General features: G+C 37.5%; 1 protein-coding gene across 1 annotated transcript in view; it reads right to left on the reverse strand.

The window, feature by feature from the left end:
* Nucleotides 1-4391: 4391 nt before the first annotated feature.
* Nucleotides 4392-17973, reverse strand: part of LOC137031475 (complement C3-like) — a 38039-nt gene continuing 24457 nt past the window's right edge. Inside the window, exons 21-41 of the mRNA XM_067402452.1 lie at nucleotides 17749-17961; nucleotides 17555-17615; nucleotides 17262-17345; nucleotides 15613-15816; nucleotides 15421-15496; nucleotides 15099-15258; nucleotides 10965-11060; nucleotides 10688-10844; nucleotides 9331-9494; nucleotides 9095-9253; nucleotides 8621-8680; nucleotides 8453-8543; nucleotides 8290-8338; nucleotides 7672-7762; nucleotides 7368-7457; nucleotides 6836-6941; nucleotides 6450-6539; nucleotides 6066-6146; nucleotides 5408-5491; nucleotides 5122-5257; nucleotides 4392-4676 (exon numbers count right to left, since the gene is read on the reverse strand). Coding sequence (XP_067258553.1) covers nucleotides 4535-4676; nucleotides 5122-5257; nucleotides 5408-5491; nucleotides 6066-6146; nucleotides 6450-6539; nucleotides 6836-6941; nucleotides 7368-7457; nucleotides 7672-7762; nucleotides 8290-8338; nucleotides 8453-8543; nucleotides 8621-8680; nucleotides 9095-9253; nucleotides 9331-9494; nucleotides 10688-10844; nucleotides 10965-11060; nucleotides 15099-15258; nucleotides 15421-15496; nucleotides 15613-15816; nucleotides 17262-17345; nucleotides 17555-17615; nucleotides 17749-17961 — 2394 coding nt within the window. The 3' untranslated portion in view covers nucleotides 4392-4534. The remainder of the gene's footprint in view (nucleotides 4677-5121; nucleotides 5258-5407; nucleotides 5492-6065; nucleotides 6147-6449; nucleotides 6540-6835; nucleotides 6942-7367; nucleotides 7458-7671; nucleotides 7763-8289; nucleotides 8339-8452; nucleotides 8544-8620; nucleotides 8681-9094; nucleotides 9254-9330; nucleotides 9495-10687; nucleotides 10845-10964; nucleotides 11061-15098; nucleotides 15259-15420; nucleotides 15497-15612; nucleotides 15817-17261; nucleotides 17346-17554; nucleotides 17616-17748; nucleotides 17962-17973) is intronic.

Below are 17973 nucleotides of genomic sequence, written 5' to 3' on the forward strand. Positions count from 1 at the left end.
TGCAGTACTTCAGCACAGTTAAATTAGAATAATATTGCCATAGAGCTAATTTGTGTTTTTCTTCTTTTACTTTGGAATAATTTAGCCTTTATTTGCACAGATGTCTTCCAGATTCACAATCTGAATGATGATTCTTTCAGGGCTTGGGGTATATATCCCTTATAAATCTCTTCGTCTTTACTACTAGTTGCAGCACAAAATAAGCATGAATGAACATCAGACGGTATGTTAAAAGATACAGTACAAATTACCGAAATCTGTTCCATTTCTCCATTTCAGTTTTTCCTCCATGGAAAGACGTCAGTAACAGCTTGTAATGTCACATAATATTACATTCACCTCAGGAAAGCAGTTCAATGACCATTAGCTATAAAAATGATCTGTAGTAAGGAGCATGCACTATATTACATAATCATTTTTTTGAATAAATCATTCATAAATACATGTTATGACAGCCACCACTGTTTATATTTCAAAAAATTATTTGGAGTAGAAAGATGCATTTATCATGAAATTTGTCCATGCCCGGTCCTATAAGTACTGTAATGTCTTTTATGATTATTACACTGTCAGAAATAAGGGTACAGTAGGAGTCGATTTCTGTCCCCCAAGGTACAATCTACACTAACGTACCCCATAGGGCTTATTATTGGACCTCAAGGTACATGTTTGTACCTTTTTGAGGGTCAAAAAGGTACATATATGTTCCCAAGCATTAAAAGGCACATATATGTACCGTTTCTTTTAAAGGTTAAGGTACAATATCAAGAGACAGCCTCTGCTAAGCCTTTTTTTTTTTCTTTTTTGTAAAAGTTGTTGTTTAAAGATTTTAATGATATATAAATGATATAAATGATATATCATTTGCCGGCTGTTAAAAAGTAACACTGAAGCAGTGTTAAAGTTAATGAGATAATTGATTGATGATTGATAATTAGTTGTGACACCTGAAGTTAATAAGCAGAATCACTGAAGGAAAGAGAGAAAAAAGGTGTTAATTAATGTTTTATGAATGTTTCGTTTCAAGTCAACATGAAAGAGGTCAGCGTTTGCTTTAGTTGGGCTCTTGACTCTTTACCTTTTATTATTAATTATTCTCTGGCTGCTCCAACTTTGTGATTGTAAAGCACATTTGTTATGGTCAGAGAAAATAGGATCACAATATAATTTGATGATGATATAATCATCATGTGATGGCCTGATGTCATTTAGAGTCTAAATCTCTGACTGTGTGCTTGATGTGTAGCTCTAGTATGAATGATTGTAGTCCTGTGATTTTACAGCTTGAGATCTAACAATAGCATGAACTTTTTTTTTTTTTTTTTTTTTTTAAGAATAATACATTATGCACTGAAGCTCCAGTGTTTAAACACACACAGACATCAAGAATCAGCATCTGATTCTCAAGAACGGTGACGATAAATAAATACAAAATACTGACAAACAGATCAACTCTGAACATCACAAAACAAGCTACTGTCACAACAAAACAACAGAAAAATAAAAGCAAACATGATCAATCTATGAAAATTACAGGACAATTCAGCTGCATAATTTATTCATGCAGTAATGCATGATGGGAGCCATGGATGAGTTTTGATTGGTGGCTCCCATCATGCACTGCAACATGAAGCACTTTGTTTGATTGTCACCATTGTTGAGGGTCATATGCTGATTCTTGATGTCTGTGTGTGTTTAAAAAAAACCCTTCATATTATAAAATCTCTGTTGTATTTCAAGCAGTAACAGATTTATTATAAAGAAACAATATAACATCTATATCACCAGTTAATACTGGATGTCACCAATGAATCTGGACATTTCACAATAAGAAAACAAAACCATTATGACTGTGCTTCCCAAAGCATTGTAAACCTAAATTGACCAACTTTGGCTCACAGCACTTTTGGGAAACACAGCTCAGATCATAGTTTCTCTGACCATAACAAATGTGTTCTACAAACACAAAGTTGGAGCAGCCAGAGCTAAATTAATGTGAATAAATAGAGTCAAGAGCCCAACTAAAGGAAATGCTTTTCACCATCATGGTGACTTCAAACTAAACTTTCATTCAAACATTAACATCTAAACATCTATTAATTCTCAATAAGAACTTTTGTTGATGTGTGACAGAAATCAAATCAAACTGGTTAATAATAAGTGTAATAATGTTTAATGGCTGGAAGTCAGTTGTAGTTGTTGTGTCTCTCTCTTTTTCTCTTGTTGTTTCTTCAGTGATTCTGCTTATTATCATCAGGGGCCCTATTTTAACGATCTGAAACGCAAGTGTCAAAGCACGAAGCGCAAGTAACTTTGTGGGTGGGTCTCGGCGCTGTTGCTATTTTCCCGGCGGGATAAATGACTCTTGCGCCAGGCGCAAATCTAAAATGGGTTGGTCTGAAGTAGCTTCATTATTCATAGGTGTGGTTTGGGCGTAACGTGAAATAAACCAATCAGAGCGTCATCTCACATTCCCTTTAAAAGCAGGTGCGCAAGTTCCATTATGGATTGCTATTATTATGGCGTATTTACCAGGCGCACGCCAGGAGCGGTTCACAGCCAAGGAGACTGATGTTCTTGTAAGAGCAGTGAAAGACAGAGAAGTTGTGTTGTATGGGGATGGGAGAAACCCACCCAAAATAGCGTCGGTTAAACAGGTTTTTTCACATCTTCGTGGCACACCACAATGATTTCCGTCATCTCATGTGTTAATATTTTTTTAATGTAACAATTTATGATTTGCAAAAATAACTGTTGCATCTGTGTAGATTACATGAGCAAAGTGTATGCGCGTTGTGCAGGCTATACATTATGGTCAAGCATGCGCCCTTAAAATAGCATAATGAACAACGCGCAACGTGCCACTGACTTTAGACTGTTTTTTTCTGGTCAGTGGCGCAAGTGTTTAATGGAACAGCAAAATAGCACCAGGGATTGTTTGCGCCGGAACACGCCTCCTTTTTTGCGCTGAACCGCCCAGGGAGCGCAAGTTCATTCACTAGTTTAGCGACGTGCTTCTGTGGAGGAAAAAGTGCGCTTTGCGCGGGTGGAAAATAGGAATGACACATACGTCGGTGTACAAAGTCAATTGCGCTGGGTGCAAGATAGGGCCCCAGGTGTCTCCACTAATTGTCAATAATCACTCAATCATCAATCAATTATCTCATTAACTTTAACACTGCTTCAGTGTTACTTTTTAACACCCGGCAAGATGGACTCATATGGAATGTTTAAAAATGTGTTAAAAATGAAATGTTGTAAAATGTGAAAATGAAAAGGATTTAATAAATTCTGATTTTAATTCAGCGTGTGTTTGTGTAATATATATATATATCATTATAGTCAACGATTGTACGCTGTCAAAGCCAATTTTGTCCCCTTTTTGAAGGGTCAATTTTTGTACTGTTAAATAAAGGTACAAAATTGTCACCAAAGGTACAAAACTGGTCTCTTAAGGTACAAATCACAAGGGTACAAATTTGTACCCTTGAGGGTACAGCCCCAGTGACAAGCCATTGTACCCATAAAGGTACAATTATGTACTTTATTTTCTGAGAGTGTTAATTAAAATAAAAACCGCATGCATGATAAAGTCTAAAACAAGTAGACAAATGTTAAGTAGATTAAACAGAGCATGTGACTGACTCTGAAGGTGATTGACCCCTAATGTCTTTCTACGGATTTTGATATTATTATAATTATTATTATTATTAACAGTTAAGTTCTTTTTGAGAATTGACAGAGGTTTGATTGAAAATATTTGGTTACCATTATGGTGATCAGTGCTTCCTTTAGTTGGGCAGTTGTTCTTGGTCTCTATGTTAAGATTATGTTAAACACTTTACAAAAACATATAAATGTATACAAATAAGACATCAGATAAGAGCAGTCTGGTGATAGCGTTTGCACCATAAATAATAAAATCTAATCCCATCACTGACTGAAAGTTCATTGGTTGTTCATTCGTTATTAAGTTATTTTAACAACAGCACTTTCATGCAACAGATCAGGCATTTTGAATTAAAATCTTAAACACACTGGGAGAAAAGAAAAAAATTGTCAATTTAGCCAATTTTGTACCCTTTTTGAAGGGTCAGTTTTTGTACTGTTAAATAAAAGGTACAAAATTGTCTCCAAAGGTACAAAACTGGTCTCTTAAGGTACAAATCACAAGGGTACAAATTTGTACTCTTGATGGTACAGCCCCAGTGACAAGCCATTGTACCCCTAAAGGTACAATTTTGTACTTTATTTTCTGAGAGTGTACACTGAGACAGTTTTAAGGTATCACACAAAACAAATGATAATTTTAGATTTGTAATTCAGAGTGACAAAAGAATAATGGATGTTTATATCACTGTATATCACACAATGAATAATTAGAGTCCAAAACAAACTTCTTTTTTTTTTTTTTTATTCAGTCAGTGTGTTCTTTATAAAATTACAACAAGTATTTTGGACAAAACAATATTATGATGATTTATTGAAAGTTTGCAAGGGATGTTTATTTTTTTTGTAATAAACAAATGTATAATTATGTAGCACATCCTTCTTTAAGGAGGCTATTCTCGAGTGCAGAGATGCCGATGTATTGATCCCTGTATTTTTTATTTTGGCTTTCCTCTCTTGTGGGCCAGTATTCAACCCAGGTCTGCTCTCCAAAGATGTACTGCAGACTAAAAAAACAGAAAAGTGAAGACATAAATATAAATATAATTTCCAGTATAAGGTGGTAAAAAAAAAAAAAATGTTAGTTTCATACATTTCTGAAAAACATTATTACCATTTTATAACAAATATTTTTCTCAGAATGACTAAATTTGCATAAACATTTTCAGTGTCAAATGGATTTCCTGCACGATGGTTATGCCATTAAAGTTTATGCCATTTAAATTATTTCAGCTTGTTTCTTCAGTTTCTTGACAGTCACATCACATAAGACAATTTTTGACTTAAAGCCTCACAAAAATGTCTTTTAAATAACAGAACAAAACTTTGAATAAATTTGGACAAAATTGGAGCATCATATCACTGAGCAGTTAACAACATACATTGTACATACTTTAAATACAAAATGCTCAGGCAAATGCTGTTATTTACAGACACATAGTGGACACTTACCTTCCTCCTAGCTTTGGCAGGTCAGTGGATTTGCCCATAATGAGGTACGACTTGCCTTCTACCAATCCCAAATCTTCCCTGCAACTGGGACGAGCCAAAAATGGTCTGACTTTCCCTTCAACATCCTCATCAGTGCCTACAGGACAGAACAGTGTTTAGGAAACACTTTCATTATGCAATGTAGCCTCATGTTGAACATGTGTTTGAGAGGAGAAACATAATTTAACTGGAATCAGACACATTTCAAATGCATTTCATGATCAGTGGAGAAAGTATTGAACCGTACCTTCTTTCAGCACCAGGTCCACCTTCAAGTGATAGATGTCAGAGTCCTGTGCCAGATCCTTCCCCACCACTGAGACTTTATAAACTGTCAAATATACATGTTGTATTGTTATCTACATGTAGAGCTGTAAGGCTCAGGTCAAACTTTTCAAAATTGCATTTATACGCCCCCTGTTCACTGCTCACTGACTATTCAGTTACAGAGGTTCTTGAGTGAACAGCTCAGAGGAAGGTAGTATATTCAGTGAATAACAACATAGACTTGTGTCTGTTCTTCACACAGGAGACTTGGAATCCAGTACATGAGTCCAATTTAAAAAATTAAGATTCATTATTTATACACTCTCATGTTATTCCAAACCTGTATCAGTTTCTTTCTTCTGTTGAACACAAAAGAAGATATTTTGAAGAATGTTGCTAATCAAACAGTTGACAGAAGCCAATGACTTCTATAATAGGAAAAAAAAAATAAAAATACTGTGGAAATCAATGGCTTCCGTACCGTTTGATTACCAACATTCTTCAGAATATCTTCTTTTGTGTTCAACAGAACTCATTCAGGTTTAGAACAATATGAGAATGTGTAAATAATGAATCTTAATTTCTTGAAGTATGACATTCATGAACATGAATTAACACAGATAATTGAATGCATTCACCATAATCCATGCCAGCTTCACAGGCTTTAACCAAACGCTCATCATCTTCAACGCCGTTTTTCTTCTGGAAACTGCAGTTTTCTGTGTTAAGAGAATTTGACAGTTCATAAGTTGTTATTTTTCCCCCCTCATTCAAATTCAACAGTAAATCATTACTGAACGTTAAAATTTTTCTGAGGGTTAAATCAAGATGTGAAGGAGAAGATGTCAGTCCAACCTCAGGAGTCTTTTCAGGCCTGTTTTAAGTACTAAATTTAGTACTAAATCTGACACTTTGACTAACATTACAAGTGGACAGGGTTTAAAATACAATGCTACAATGCTTCAGGATATGATCTCTTTACACTGTTCCTGCAGTGTTCTTATGTGTGTTTGTGATAATACCTTCTGCACACTGGCACAGGTCTCCCTTACACAGTCTGTATATAACAGCCTCTTTCCGTTCAGGGTGGAAGTACTTTGTACAGCGTGCATCTGAAAAAGAAGAAAAAAAACATACATGGGTTTAATTAATTTCATGATATGCAAATGCAAATTTGACCCGGTGTGAATTATTTTCTGGAAAATACAGTGATAGGTTACAATATTTGCTGAGAAAAGCTCCCAAATGAAGAATATTCAAAATAATTATTGTGTCAGATGACTTTGAATTATTGTGTCAGAAGACTTTGTGCAGGATTTGGAACTGAGAAATTATGTTAAATTGAGAGCTCCAGTTTAATTAAACAAAAGTATATGTATGCGTTAATTCACGTGCACCAAAAACTTACTGGGTGAGTAATATTCATATATTGTGACTGCAGCAGGTTGAAGCAGACCCACATCAAGAATCTTGTGCATTCTGAAGGCAATTCTTTGTGATTCTTTACGCAAAACCTAAAAATACAGAAACCAAAGCAAACTTATGATTACAGATCATATTGTACAATGAAGCTGTGCACAATATTTGGGTTATAGTGTGACAATATGAACAAAATAATAAACTTAATGTGATTAATATTTGTCAGTTATACACAAATGAAACAGGTAAGATTTATGTAATAACGCAGAGCAAAATGCCCATGATAAATTAACCCTACCTAGTATCCATGTGTGTGCACACTACAGAGAGTGTCAGCAATGAAAAAGAACCACATGATCATGCAGTTATTGGATATTAATGAGCACTTTGGAACATCTGTCAGCCAATCAGAATCAAGAATTCAACAATACCTTATAGACATATAAAGCAAAGCTCATGGTTTCCAGCAGGACAAAAGAAAATGAGATGAAATGATCAGTCAACTCAGTCTGGTGAAATACCTTATCTAAGTAGAGGATGAGGGATCCTCGCTCTGACAGCACTTTGTCCATCTCAAATTTCTGAATGTATCTCTCCTTCCCTGTGGACAACTGAGGACAAGAAAACAAGAAGTAAAAATCAATACATGATATGATCAAAATGTCTGTAGATGTTTATTAGATTCCTCTTTTATTTACATTTATGCTACTAGAACTGAGACGCTCCACAAGGCTTGTGAGTTTTTGTTTCTAGAATGGAATAATTTATTCATTGCTAAATGCTGTAAATGTGAGGTAACACTTCATCAGTTTATCATCATGATACCTCTACAAGATCTTTGCTTTCCACCCTAAATCCCGTCGGTATGCCAATGTCCAGAATAGTCATGGTGGCATCGGTTTCATCTCTTTTGTAGCTGTAAAAATAGACAGATCAAGAGCAGATTTTATTAACAGGTTTTGTAGGTCTTCAGGTTTGTTTCATCTACTGATTCTGCGTTTAAGGCTGTTTTCACACTAGAGCTCTTGGTGCGAACCCAAGTCCATTTGATGTCAGAATTATTATATTGTAGTATAACGCAGAGCTGCTTGTCTCTGAATGATCTGTCTTTGAAGAACAAGTTGCATCTGCACTGTGGAAAAATGTAGCACAGGATCAAACAAACCAAGTGTGAAAACAGCCTAAATGAGCACATGCTGATTAATTACAAATAAAAATAGTTTCTTGACATAAAAATTAACATATTAGGAAATTTTGGTTATTTTAAGGTGTCTTTGTTACACTGTAAGTATCAATGTAAGTACTGAGTAATATAAATTAACTACATTAACTTACTATAGGGTTAGGGTTTATTTTGGTTTAGGGTTAGTTGCATGTAATCATGCACAATTTATAATTATTAATATAGTAACTACATGTAACACTGGAAATTGGTTCACGTACAAGAAATCCATAGTGAGCTTGTAAGTTTCAAGGGCTCCTTCTTGTTTTGCTAAAGTGAAAAAAAGATAATTTAAATAAAACAACAACACACATTTAGGTATTTTGCAGATTTCATTTTAGCTCTGAATGTATGGAAAGTGCATGAACTCTTTGTCAATCTTACTTTCAGAGTCTTTTTCCATTTTTACACTCAGATCAAAGAATGTACAGTCAGACTTCTTCTCAACAGGTCTGGCGTAGTACAGCGTCAAAACCTGAAAACAGCACAATAGATGTATATATGCTTGTTTTAATCTCGCTGTTGACCGTAAAAACACTCATGAACACTCACAGAGAGAGTGGCTGATCCAGTTCCTCTAGCCGTCACATTGAAGTCCTTGTTGATCTCCACCTGTTGAGTGAATATCATCAGAATAATCAAATCCATGATGTAACAGAGATTCCTGAAGTCTTTATTTTTAGAGGCTGTTCACTGAAGTGCTCCCCCTCTCTGAACATAATGGGTGGAGCTTGAAGGTCCATCCACACCCTAACTCTAACTTTATCCTGTCCCTAAACCTAATTACATTAAGCTCTACTCATTAGGTTCACATAAGTGGAGCTGGACTAGGTGAAGCTTCACCCATTATGTTGATAGAGGTCGAGATGGACATCATTTGCCTCTGCAGTGAGCACCACTTGATTTATTTACCAAACGACACTAATGACAGAATCCCAAAATTTCTCACTTATTATGATACAACAAAATCATCCAACTGACATGAGCAGCACACAGTTTGAAGCAGGTAGATGAGTTATTCGTCACCTTGTCTGATCGTGCAAGATGCACATTTCTTCTGACAATCGTCCATCTGGAAGGTTTGCTTCTTCCTGCCACTGCCAGCTCCACGTCCAGATTGAAGTTTTGTTGGTCCTTCACTTGTGTGCGATACTCTGCCACGGCCTGGAACACCATGATGGTCGCCTAGAAAGCACAGAAAATCTTTCAAAGACAAGTTCTACGCCTGTTTACCACGGTAAAATGATGAGATGTTAGTGTACCTGTGTGGTGCCAGAACCGCCATAATGAGACTGTTGTCTGCCCAGCCAGTGCACTGCCTCTCCTGCTTTATCGAAGTCTTTGGCCTTCACAAGCGCCAGCACAGCATAGGCCGTCGCCTCTAGTGAATGATGACGCTGTCCAGCGACAGTCCAAAACGTACCGGCTGATTCAAACACAAATCAGGGATAGAAACAGGAGTGTGTTGCTGTTGCCTCTCTATTCATTCCATTACTGTTATTGACACACAGGCAGCTATCATTACACCACAAAACTTTGATAATTCCAGAGGTGTAAAGTATTTGAGTAAATGTAATTAGATACTGTACTCAAGTATCTTTTTGGTTACTTTTTAATTGTACTGAGTATCAAAGATATTGGCAACTTTTACTCTCTACTTGACTACATTTTTGTAAATGTACTTTGTACTCTACTACATTTGTGATGAGTAATGCAATTAGACACTACATTTTGCATGGCACCTAGCTTTTTCTGCAGCAGTTTGATGTCACCATCTAAGGGCATTGAAAGTACTATATCTTGTAGGTGTCTTCAATAATGCTCAATCATCACTCAATAATTCACTTAATTATCTCATTAACTTTAACACTCGAGTATGGTCTCACATGTACTCCCTGGAGAGTTAATTTAACACTGCAGTTTTTGCTGTGTAGGAACATAGAAGTATGCTTAAAGTGCAAAAATAATATATAAAAAGTAAACTATAAGTGTGATTTCATGTTCACTTACAGAAAACTTAAAAGTATACTTGCACTAAACTAGCAGTTTACTGAGAGTATATTTCAAAGTGTACTTTCGTATACTAAAAATGTAGCTACTACTAGTATTAAAATAGTAAACTACTAGTATACTAGTATAAGTTCACTTTTAGTACAGATGCAGTACAAATGTGACCTAGTTAAAGTTTACTACTGTTACACTTATAGTACACTTAAACGTATACTTCAATTGGGCCAATTTAGTCCCAAGCGATATTAAAATAGTACACTTACAAATTTACTACTAGTACATTGATATTATACTTGAACATTACTTTAGTATACTTGATCAAATGAACTTGAAGTATACTAGTTTTTCGTAAGGGTAGCTTTGTTGCATTATATTGAAACTCTGTTGATGTTGTTATTGTCATGTGTTTTCTGGTTATTTGCGCATGATTAAACATGAGTCTTTATATGGCGATAAAACAAAGCTTTGTTGCGTTTTTTTTTTTTTTTTTTTTGAAGTGGGGATTGGGTGTGCGCCAACCCGGTTGGGACATAGAAGGGGGTGCGCAGGAAAAAAAGTTTGGGAACCGCTGGTATAAAGCACAACACTTTTTGATGACTTGTCACTGACCTTCTCCTTGGGTGGAATGTTTCATCAAGATGTCTTTATTGAGTTTTTCAGCATTGGCCAGGGCATAGGACGTCATCGCAACAGCGTAAGGATTGGTCAGTTTTGGAAGTCGACCTTCTAAGAAGACAACAGCCTTCTTGATACTTTCATGCAGACTCTATAAAAGTGTATGCGAGAGGTTAAACCCAAGAGAAAAAGGAAAAGAAAAAAAAAAATCAGCTGGTAATTTATAATTTAATCTTTTTGATGAACAAAACAGTGGAAGAGATGTACTTACACCAACTGATCCAGCACAGATCTCTCTGCCCTCTTGCATGGCAATCACAACAAAGGCCGTCAGAGAGGCTTCGGCATCTTTGCCTCGTACGTCACCCTGGAATAAAGCACAAACAACATCACAAAAATGTGTTTTGTCTGATTAAAGGGAAGTTTACACAACATTTTCAACTAAAAACCGGAAAACATTTTATGCATTTTGGCCATTCATTTACATGCCAATGATGTTTTGGGGAACTGAAAACACAATTTTTGAAAAAAGGTTTCAAAGTGCACGTTTTTCTGAAAACAATACCATCTCGGTGCAATTGAATTTGTAAAAAAACATTTGACGTCATGCACATGTGTGTTACGTGTTCAGTCTATAGGCTCATAGTTGTTCTTTACAAAGTGACATCGCCAACTACTGGCCTGGCAGCAGAGCACAACGCTTTTAGTCGTTTCGCGCATCCGTGTGAACAGGGATCATTTTGACAACATTGTCATCTAAAAAAATGCAAATTTAACAAACTGTGACAGTATTAGGCATTTCAAATGTATCTTGATTTGGTTCTGTATTCATAAGCGTATTACACAAGCACAGATTTATAATAAATAATAATATTTAATATAATTTTAAGTGGGTGTGATAAGGACCCGAGGAGAATCAGGAGAATCACACCAGGACGAAAAACATGGGGCAATGTTAGCATCCAAAAAGATGTTTATTAACAGCAGATGTGCAAAAATGTGCAAATAAATATGGTTAAAAGAAATAAAACATGTTATCATTTTTTAATTATCTCTTGCCTTACCATATGATTAATAAATATATACACAAGATGATTAAGAATGACTTCAAACAAATCAATAAATACAATAAATAGGACGGATAAAACCAACTAATACATTTGCACAAACATTTCCATAAATAGCTAAAATGAGTGCTCCCATACAGTCTATGCTTTTTTTTTTAGGCCCTTCCCACTCAGCTAACACAGGAAATATAAAACAGCAAACCCCATGTAACTATTATAAAATGCATAGGAACAGTATGAACACAGTAAAAACAGTGATGGAAGACAAATTTAAGGTCACTATCACAGTGGGGTTGGATGCAACAACATTTTTCTCCATGTCATTTCTGCTCTTTTCCAAACAATGAAAATGCATGATCTCAAGCTGGGCATTTGTTACTTGGCGAACATCTTTCCTTTGAAATACCTTATTCAGGGAAGTACTCAATTAAAAAAAAAGTTCCCCTAAGAAACTCTGTATTCACTCGAAAAACTTTGTAACTGAAATAATGAGGTGCGGAGGAAAGGCTATATTAATTTTATAGTGATTTTTCAAGTGAATGCAAAGATTCTCGGGGGAAAGCAGTAGTCTTGCGAGAGAACACAAAAGTTTTGTGACTGAATGCAAAAGCACTGAAATATGATTTTCCCTCCCATCTCATATTTTTCATCACCATGTCCCCTTAGGGACCTCACCTGCCTGTAGCTTTCTAGTAATCCTAAAGACATTGATTAGCTAGTTTTGTGTGTTTTAAGGGGGCCAGAGGGCCAGAGTTGCCCACCTCTGCCATAGGGGCTCCATTTATTACAGATTGTGCAAGCAGTATGTAAACGTATTAACTGCATTTTACACATTAATTGTGGTTAAGTTAATAAGTCATAGTTCGGGTTAGGGTATCATTTGAATTTTAGCGATTCCTTTTCATAAATAAAATAAAGATCAATCCTTAAAGTTAAAAAAAAAAAAGTTATTCAGTTGAGATCAGTGAGTGATTTTCTTTTTCTTTCGTTCATTAATGACACAGATGGCAGCAGGTTTATTACTGCCGTCACTTTAAGATCAAATGCACGGATCCAATATATTATCACATGCATGTTTTCTTTTTCAACTGTTTACATTCACTTAAGACATAACTGATTGTGTTTATGAGGATATTTTGAGATCATTTTGTGCATTTGTCCATTCAATCGCAAGAAGATAAACACACATGAAAGGGAACTGGGGATATCTAACAACACGCCACTGTCACTGGCCCTTTCAGCACTTTGCTTGAGACTCCTGGTCTGCCAACAACTGCTGGAGTGGAAGTCAGGGCTCTAAGCAGAGAAGGTCAGTCACTGCTGTTCTGCAAGACTCACTCAGTGTGATTATTGGATAACGCTGGGAAAGCATGCCCTTGAAGGGAAGGGGATGGTGCGGAGGCCACATCCTGCCTGTAGGAAGGTGAAATGTGACGGTTACATATATGGACTAACCAATTAGGGTAGTACAACATATGGAAGTCTCTGGGGTGGTTCCAGCCTAGTTCTAAGGGGGAAAGAACACCTGCAGAAACGACAGAGCGGGCTCTGTCAAGGGAAAGACACGGGCGAGCCGGACTGGGTAGCCTTACCATGGAAGAATGCCCATATGAGATTGCGGCAGTGATCACTACATATGGACACCCAGCCTAACACAGGTTCCGTAATGCATACGAGTGTAGGCCTGGCATCAGACAGGGTTAGCCATTTCTGGAGAACTCTACTGGAGAAATAGACAGTTTCTGGGGAACTCTACTGGAGAAATAGATGAAGTATCCTTCGTGCTACTGGCCACTGGGGGGAGAATATAAAGAAAGATACCGGCTCTACACGAAGACTATAGAATCTAGCAAACGTGTTCAGTCATCCAGCCCGCAACTCAAGGGCCTTGAGTCAGCACCCAGAAGGAAGCAACACTTCTAGTTGAGTGTGCTCGCAACCCGAATGGGCAAAGCATGTCTTGGGATTGGTATGCCAAGACAATAGCATCCACTATCCAGTGGGCTAACCTCTGCTTGGAGACAGCCTTTCCCTTCTGCTGGCCTCCGTAAGAGATGATCTGAGGTCCTGAAGCTCATGCGGCGGGAGCGCAGACCACCCTGGTGGTTGATGTATGCAACGGTCACAGTATTGTCCATAAGGACCAGCACATGCTTGCCATGTAGCAGCTCCTTGAGGTGGCCCAGCTGGTACTGCTTGCAACTCGAGGCAGTTGATGTGCCAATGCAGTTGAGGCCCTGTCCACAGACCCGACACTGCGTGCCCATTGTATGTGGACCCCCAACCCATGGCAGAGGCATCCGTGAATACCGCAGCATGCCTGGACACTTGTTCTAGGGCGACTACCTCCCATAGAAATGAAGGGTCTGACCACGGGCTGAAGGTTTGGTGACAGTATGGGGTGATGGACAACCGGTGCATGCTGCTCTGCCACGCCCATCTTGGGACACGGCCGTGAAGCCAGTGCTGAAGCTGCCTCATATGAAGCAACCTGAGCGGTGTTACTGTGGTTGCAGATGCTATATGCCCCAGGAGTGTCTGAAAAAGTTTCAGTGGGGCCGCTGTCCTGACTCTGAACGAATTCAAGCAGTTCAACACTGACTGTCCAGTTAACCGAGTCCAACTCTATACCAAGAAAAGAGATCCTCTGCACACAGGGGAGGTTGCTCTTTTCCCAGTTGGGCAGCAGTGTGTGGTTCGAGATTGCCACCAAGCCTTCTCGCACACCCTCTGTCCCACCCTGGAACCAGGTAAGTGCTGCTCAGCACACTCAGACTCCACTTCGTGCTGCTTCAGTGCCCCTGCTCTTTCCACTATACAAATGTCCTCCACTATACTCAGCTCTTCTCTTCTCCTAATTTCTCCTCTCCTAATATGATCTCCCTCTATATGTTCCACTCTTCCTTTCCTTCTCATTACACCCCTTCCTCTACCCACACCACCACCTTTATGCTTACACCTCTTTATTTTCCCTTTCTCTTGCATATTCGTATTCTTTTCTTGCTCTGTGTATACTTTCCCTTTCATACTTTCCCTGTTACATTACGCAATTGTGATAAATGTGTAAACAGATAGGAACACTGGATTTCTTGTGTTGTGTCTATTATTAACCAAGCAGTTATTAATTTTGGGGCCAATTGAAAACATACCAAGTCCAGTCAAGTCAAGTTTGGAGAAATGTGTTAAATCAATTTACAGAAAAACTGTAAATTGCGCACACAGGAATCGATAAGCGGAATTGAAATTTTCATTTGATCACAAGTATCCAATTCCTGACCTTAGGTATTCTGGAATCGATTTTCAATTCCCAACCCTAGTCATAGTAATGTTCAACTTACCACCATCTCTCCATGAATTACAGCTGAATCCTCTTTAAAGGAGCCGTCTGGCAGTTGTTTCTGGAGAACCAGCCACTTGAGGGCGCTGCAGATCACATTTTCCTCTATAATAACCAAGTTATTGGCTATCGCGAAGACTTTGGCCACATACGCTGTCAGCCTTTAATAGACAGAAACAAATGCAAATTGGTAGCAAATAATAATTTGTTACTAGTAATCATAAAACATATAGTAAAATAAAAACAATGACAGGAGAAACTGGGCATGAAAAAAAATTAATAATAATAATAATAAAAAATTAAATTGATTGAAATGAAAATACCATGTGCTGCTTGGCCTGTCTATCCAGGCAGCATAGGATCCATCTGATTTACGGTAGCTCAGCTGCCGTTGATAACCTTAATACAAAAAAAGATAAAGAAAAAAATATTTATATGTTTATTAATTGTTTTTCTATTTTTTCTTTTATTTCAAAAAATAGTCAAATTCTTTATATCTGTTGTATACTGCTGACCTGTTTTGATATGGTTAATGGCATCATTACGGCGGTCCATGCCAACAGCCTCCCACTGATTGGTGCTGTCCAGATAATGAGTAGCAGTAAGAGGTAGAGTCATGTAGATCATGTTCTGCTCTCCACATCCACTGGGCTGGACAATAAGGCGACCCATGAAGTCTCCACTGATGGCCTGCTCAACTGTCTGAGAGATCTCTTCACCTGGAAGATTAAAAGAGGAAATTTAGGCTGAGATTTTTTTTCTCAGTTTTTGTTATCTTTGTTATGATGAGCTGAACTGATTGGATCATTGTGGTTTACTATTGGTCGATCTCATGTGAGTGACAGGTTGTCCTGCCCTCGTGCCAGTAAAACATCATCAGAGATGTCATTGCAAGAGGGATGCAATTTATTCTGATTAAAGATTATGAGGACATATTAATTTAAAACAATCATGATCAGCACAGATATTATTATGATATTCAAAGTCGGGAAGCCCAGTTTTTAAGATTTTGTCATATTTCCTGGTTTTATTTCAGTAGTGGCCACGCCCACGCTGTGGTTCGAACTAGAGCACGGGACAGACAGTGCTCGTCCTTACTCCTGAGGAGAGATCAGCAAACTCACAACATGTCCCAACCAGACGCGACACACAATAAAAGGTAGGCTATCTTTTCCATGTTAATCAGAGTTTTGTCCTAATCAGCTTCTACAGGGATACACGACACGGCAGGAATTCTAATTTTGAAAGGTTTCTACAGTGTCGTCACTCTGCGGTTATGCAATCAGCGTTCGGATGCGGCCTTAAATATATTTCTAAATATTGTATGCTACATTACTGAATAGCCTTTTTAAACTGATTATTGACCAATCAATCTTGTGATGGGCGATAAAGAAGTGCAGTGTTAGGCAGTGCAGTGAGGGCGCGTATTGCACAACGTCTCCATTAATACTCCATATTTTTAAATATTGTATTACTGAATCGCCATTTAAACTGTTGTCCAAAACAAATGACTGAAGCCATATTTCAAGATCGACGCATTTCAATCGGCAGGACTTGTAATAAATACAAAAAGAAAATGAAGGAACCGTTACACTGAATTAAAAAAATTTAATCAGAGGTTGCATTTACAAAACATACTCTGTGACTAGCCAAATGTAAAATGTTTTTAATCATTTTCAAATGACTAATGTAAAACCCTACTTTAAAACCAAGTCCCACAGTGAAATGTGTTTATGGGGATCACAAGTGAAGGGAGCTTTTAGCAATCTGCAAAATTGATAGAAAGCAGCTTGAATTAAGCTAATGAATGATACATAAAATGCACCACTGCAGCTTTTTGCATTTTTTCTTTGAATTTCCTTATAGCTTGGAGACTGAAGATGTTGTTTTGTGGAGACGCATTTACGTAAGTGGAACATGCAAACTCAATTGCATGAGGCACATGCAGTGACAAAAGCTTGATTGCAATTATTGCAAACCAGCCTCAGCATGACGTACAGCGATACAATCTTCATACAAAAAGTAATACAACATTTGTTGTGGACATTGAGGAATACACATATGTACCCAAATGATTGTAGATACAAGGCTTCAACTCTAGTACCATACAAACAACTTTTAAGAAATAGTCATTAAACATTCATGAAAACGTCTTTTTCCTTACCAGTAATTTGGATGAATGTGTTAGCAGGTGTGCCTGGAACCCGATCAGGTGGTATTTCAGCTTTAACAACTATAGGTTTTTCTCCTGTTTCATTTGGGATGAGAAACAGAGAAGAACAGGATGAAGGAAGGGTTATGGGTCATGTGCTGATCAAATTTTCACACTTTTGGTGAGTATTGAGCAAGAAGAAGATCAGGTGATAGTGATCTCTTGACTAGACAGAGGTAAACTGACATTAATTAAATGATTTTATGATGAAAAATAAAGTTTCCATGGTTCACAGTAAATCTCACCATTCTTAACAGGATTGAGCTCCACGTTTTTGGTATGTAATGGAACCAGCACACCCTCCGACTGAGAGAGAGAAAGAGAGAGAGTAAGTTAACTAACTGTAATGCTCTAGTTTCAAAATATGACAATCACCTATTGATAATTATTTGTAAAAAAATGACCAAATCAAGTGAAACAGATTTCTCATCAGACGTACCACCACCTTCAGGCTCTTTCTCACTCCATCAGTGTGGACAGAATCAAATGCTGCAGCTTTCACCTCAATCATGTGATTTCCCAGTGTCATGGGAATAATCACAAATGAAACCGCTATGCTGGAGCCTTTGTCAACGTTTACTGTTGTTCTGTATTTGCCTTTCTTACTGGCAAAGCTGCAAACATCTGGTGCCTCCATAAACTCCACTCGCACCTGGAGAAAACA

The sequence above is a fragment of the Chanodichthys erythropterus genome, chromosome 12 (genome assembly GCF_024489055.1).
Source record: "Chanodichthys erythropterus isolate Z2021 chromosome 12, ASM2448905v1, whole genome shotgun sequence".
NCBI classification, from domain to species: domain Eukaryota; kingdom Metazoa; phylum Chordata; class Actinopteri; order Cypriniformes; family Xenocyprididae; genus Chanodichthys; species Chanodichthys erythropterus.